The sequence below is a fragment of the Vigna unguiculata genome, chromosome 2 (assembly GCF_004118075.2).
Source record: "Vigna unguiculata cultivar IT97K-499-35 chromosome 2, ASM411807v1, whole genome shotgun sequence".
NCBI classification, from domain to species: Eukaryota; Viridiplantae; Streptophyta; class Magnoliopsida; order Fabales; family Fabaceae; genus Vigna; species Vigna unguiculata.
In genome coordinates this window covers 11,361,535-11,366,916 of record NC_040280.1, presented here as the reverse complement: position 1 = coordinate 11,366,916, position 5,382 = coordinate 11,361,535, and the positions used below count along the sequence as shown (strand labels likewise).

The 5,382-nt window shown below is 36.7% G+C and overlaps 1 protein-coding gene across 1 annotated transcript; it reads left to right on the top strand.

Annotated features, from left to right (window-relative positions):
* The first annotated feature begins 1,421 nt into the window (after positions 1 to 1,421).
* LOC114174658 (F-box/FBD/LRR-repeat protein At1g13570-like) lies at positions 1,422 to 3,583 on the top strand. The gene is given in 7 exon segments (XM_028059485.1): positions 1,422 to 1,854; positions 2,008 to 2,471; positions 2,474 to 2,686; positions 2,689 to 2,831; positions 2,941 to 2,973; positions 2,975 to 3,100; positions 3,241 to 3,583. Coding segments are annotated over 6 exon segments (1,260 nt in total). The 5' UTR covers positions 1,422 to 1,854; positions 2,008 to 2,020; the 3' UTR covers positions 3,535 to 3,583.
* Positions 3,584 to 5,382: the final 1,799 nt, after the last annotated feature.

The following is a 5,382-nucleotide window of genomic DNA, read 5'->3' as shown; positions in this document are numbered from 1 at the left end:
AGACACAAGAGTGTTTTTACTTCAAAATGTTCAACCCTTTTACATGTCTAGGAGCACCCCTTATATAGAAGAGTTTAGGGGCCTCTAAGCAAATAAAAGATACCTAAGGATGTCTCTACAAAAACATAACCCTAGCTTCTAGAAACTAGGTCAAATAAGGTTACAAAAATGAGAGACAAAAGAGCCAACTATGGTGTGTACAAGGCTAATTTCGTTCTAGCACAAAAGGAGACAAAGAATGTGTCTCATATGTCTCCAAAAAGTGGCCAAAGTGTGCTAAGAACAAAGGAGACCAAAGGTACATAGGTACACTTGTTTTATGCCTTTTACTTTATGCTTTATGCCTTTACTTTACTCTCTCATCCACATCATTTATGCTCCCCGATCATCATGCGCCACCTAGCATTGCTTTCTTACTCCTAATTAACCTACAAAGCAAATAAACATAGATTAGCATGTTGGCTTAAGTCAAGTCAACAATAGTCAACAAGTCAAACCTAGTCAAAGGTCAACAAGTCAACTAAAGCTGATTCAACTAAGTTAACTTAGGGAATCAAAAATAACAAACAAAAATGAAAGGGATGAAGGATTAGTGAACTTCCTTTCTAAACATGCTTAGTCTTCTTAAGCATGTGCCTCCATCCTTGGTTGGGGTCAATCCTTCATCATCGCCACTGTTTCTTCATATAGCAGTCACACATACACCAAACCCAAAGGCCAAACGACATTTTTATCACATACAATCCACAGAATCATGCAATAGTAGTAGAACAAGCAGAAAACGATCTAGACAAATGGACCTTAGCTTCCCTTACCTGGATATAGTTACAAAAAGAGATTCTGTCACCCAACAGCCGAGCACAACACCTCCACGAGCTGATTCAAGAGCTGATAACAGGGAAACAGAAAGAACATATTGTTATCACGGCGAATCTTTGTTGGCTCAGAAAACTAGCTTGGAAAGGCGAAGATGAGCTAAACAAAACTTACGTGGAATAGAGGAGTGGAAAAGGTCGATCAACTAACTTGGGAGGAGGAGGGAAGCCAAAACCCTAGCAGAGCTTTGTAATGAAGAGAAGAGTTGGGAGTGAGCTGTTTTCCAAGTGCAAGCAGAAGTGGGAACTGAAAGAGCAGCTTAGGATTCTGAAGCCTCTAAGTGGGCTGACCTTAGGCCCAATAAAAAGGCCAAGCCCTAAACTTTAAGACAGCAAGAAAAAGGAGACTTTACATTTTGAAATCTTCGTCGTGGAAAATTTTTATGGAATATTTTCGAAATATATAATCAGAATTTTTTTATAATACATCTTATTTTACATTTTTCAAAAGGTGCACACTTTTGGAACGTGATGTTTACAATTTCCCACTGATGGAGAGTTGCAAATATCAATTATAGGATGAAAAACAACAATTGGACAGGTTGGACCGTATGTTCGGCCCGTAAAGAAACTACGACGGTACTTTGCTTCTCATGTTATTCTAGATTCACTTATTAGGTGACACTGTGTCCTTGCACGCAATATTTTTGTTTTTCACTCTCAATGTTTCTTCTCATCGCACCGAACCAAAAAGAGAGAATTTTTGCTCTAGAGTTTGATTAAAGTGCCAACAATTCTCTTCCTTTCCCTCTCTTCCCCAATGCCCCTTTTTCTGAAATCCAATCCCATGCTCGCTTCGAATCCGTGATCCAGCCCCTTCAGCTACAAATCGCTTCCAATCTCGCTAATGGGTGCCTTTTATCTCGGTACATTCTATTGGGTTCTTTCTCAATGCAAACAATTTAACCCTCAAGACTCTGTTTGTATCAGATCCTAGATTTCACTACGTGGGTTCACAATACCAGAATAAAAAACCAGGGTTAGTGATATATATACTTATACAAAGTAAATGGATGTGGTTTTTTTTTCTTTAATGGATGATTTGATTTCTGAAGAATTGCGGGGCAAATTGAGCTTTTTTTTATTGTTTTTTTATCCTCGCTCCTTCGGTTGTTGTTGTGTTGTGAATTAGGCGGGTCATAAGAATGGTTGATGTGATGGGTCCTGACTTGATTAGTGACCTTCCACAGAGCATTATAGAGAGTATTCTGGTGCAGCTTCCAATTAGAGATGCTGTGAGAACTAGCATTTTGTCTAGTAAATGGAGATACAAATGGGCTTTAATTACTCAACTTGTGTTTGATGACAAATGTGTGCCCTTCAGTAATGATAGGGAGGTTGTTGAGATGAGTGTTGTCAAGTTCATCACCAGGGTGTTGTTTCTTCACCAAGGGCCAATTCATAAGTTTCAGATTACGAATTCGAAGTTGCAAAGCTGTCCTGAAATTGATCAGTGGATTCTTTTCCTCTCGAGAAATGATATCAAGGAGTTGGTTATGGAGTTAGGAGAAGGGGAGTTTTTTAGAATACCTTCAAGTCTTTTCAATTGTAGGAAGTTGACTAGGTTGGAGCTCTCGCGGTGCGAGTTGGACCCGCCGCATATTTCAAGGGGTTTGTGTGCTTGAGGAGCCTCAACCTTCACCAAGTCTTGATATCCCCTGATGCAGTTGAGAGCCTAATTTCCAGATGCCCTCTCTTGGAGAGTTTATCACTGTCATATTTTGATAATCTGGCTCTTACTATATCTGCCCCGAATCTTAAATACTTGTATCTTGAAGGTGAATTCAAGGATATATGTCTTGAAGATACTCCACTTTGGTGGAAATATCTATTGCTATGTATATGACTGATGATATTGCTGAGCACTTTGAGCAAAGCTCAAACTGCAATTTTCTCAAGTTTCTTGGTGGTGTGCCTAATCTTGAGAAGCTTGTCGGGCTTATCTACTTCACAAAGGTAACATCGTGTTCTCATGTGTTTATTGTGTTAGATCATCCCAAAAAGGTTGTTTATGAAATTATGTATGACCAACTTTATTTTATTCATTTCTGCCACTTTCTTGAAGTATTTGAGCATAGGTATTGATTCGGTGCATCTTCCCAATAATGTACCACAATTTGGAGACTATTGAATTATATCAAGTAAATTTTGAGGATACAAAAGAGATATTTGTCATCCTTCGCATGATTACAAGTTCTCCCAATCTAAAAGAGCTACAAATTTCAGTAAGTCCTCGTCCTTGATTGCAAGAGTGGAGATTTTTGGCTTTTACAAGTAATAATGAGTGATTTTATTAACTTTTACAAATCAGACCTGTTTATGTAAGATTAACTGCTGCATTATTTTAAGCATTTGACTTTGGCAGGGTTCATCGAACATACCCGTTGCTGTAGATGCCCCGGACTTGGATTTTTGGGAAAAAGGATGCCTTTTAGATTCTGCACTTAACAAGCTTAAAACCATGAAGTTGTCAGAAATGGGTGGTTGGCCACATGAGATAGAATTTATCAAATATTTGCTTTGCCGTTCTCCTGTGCTTGAGACATTGAGTATCATTCCCTGTGTATTTGACATGGAGAATAATTTGAAAATGTTGATCGAATTGGTGAAATGTCGAAGAGCTTCTTCTAGAGCAGAAGTTATTTTCATCCACGAGTGAAATGGTGGAGTGTTATTAAAATGCATTTTTTATACCATTTCGATTGCTACTTCCCCTGGGTTCATGCATAACTTTCTTTTAAAATACAAATATTACCAATGTGAAAATCTGTAAATTCTCAAGCTAAAGTAGGAATTTATATAGATGGATTGAAGACGTGTGGCAACAAGTTAGAGCCGTTTTTACTGACTAAAAACTCAACTAAGCATCTCGAAAGTAAAAACATGGAGTTGAATAATTTGTAACTGATAAACGGTTGCTATAGGAATCTTAGCTCAAATTTGCATCTACCAGATTTTTTAAACCTGGTTGACAAAGATGTTTTTCCTAAGAGTCTCTACTCGAACACTACAATGGAAATGTGTTGAATCATGAATAGACACAAAGCATTTTTATTATGAATGCTTTATTTTGTCTCCATTTATTAAAGGTTAAGCCGATACAATAGGCATTGCAATTTGAAAAATTTTACTTGGAGAAATAGAGGGAACATGTACCACATGTGTAAAATCAGAGAAAATGTCACATGAATATTCTATCATAATAGGTATTAAAGAATTGGTAGATGAATTTTGCATGAATTTGAAAAAAATTGTATTGAAAAGTAATATGTATGGAACAAAGGACGCATTGATTTCTTCCAAAGGTCTTGGATATATAACTACTCAAAACATCATTTTACCATCCTATAAAAACACTAAAAAACTTTCAAGACGAAAGTTATGATATTAATGTTAGATTCATGTCTGTTCGAAATGTAAATTATAGTATTCATTCTAATGTCAATGGGAATGAAAAACAATAAATACTTTTTCTCGAGATATGGATAAAAAAAGTTTAACTCCTAAAGAAACCTTTTATGAAGCCTCCTAAAATTGATTGATTTATTTCTTCTCTTTTTACACGCAAAAGAAGATAACTTTCATTTAGAAAAAAATCAAGACAAAGTGACTTTGCCCCTTTTCACTTTTCATGATATATTGGTTAAAGATAAACTAAGGAAAAATAAAAAAAATAGCATTGAAATATATTTTTATTGACCAATTAGAATTACCTCCTAGGATCTATAATTATCCCAAAAGATCCTATATTCATATATTATTAGAACTTTTGTATAACAGTCAAGAAGACCTTTTGAAATTTGAACATTTTCGCGTAGAAGATGGAAAATCATTATTGGACATTTTAAAAATACAAAAGTATTTTGCATAAAATCGAAATGTATTGACATTGTAAGACCCACTTTAATTTTTATTCCTTTCTGCCCTAAATCTTAAGGGCCTATCTTAATCAGATGGGCCTAAGGCTGACCCATTGAGTGCCAAGGCCCCCCTAAAGCAGCCAAACCCCCATTCTGGTTTCACTTTTACAAAAATAGTACTCACTCCTCTCCCTTTTCCTCATCCAGAGCTCTGCTAGGGTTTCGAAGTTTAATCAGATTCAAGTTTAGCTCGACCTCGTTTCTGCTCACATAAGTGTTCTTGAACTCATCATTTTTCCTCTCTGGTCTAGTTTCGTGTCATTGTTAGGGTTTCTGTAATAACCCCCTTTCTGCTCACTGGTTTCATCTCACAAATCTAATTCTAGAGCTGCTGTGCTCCGTGGTTTAGTGTCGGGGTCTTGTACTATCTATTTCCTGGTAAGGGAAGTTAGGGTTTCGCGTTTTAAGTCATATTTATGAGTTCTGCTGTTTTTTTTTTATGATTTTGTATGCCTGAGTGAAGTTTTGATGATATGAATATGGATTGTGTGATTGGTGTGGTTAAATGATTGAACTGTGCATACGCGAACAATGGAGGGTTCTGGTTTTCTCGCCCAAGCGAGCCTATCTCGCCTAGGCGAGATTAG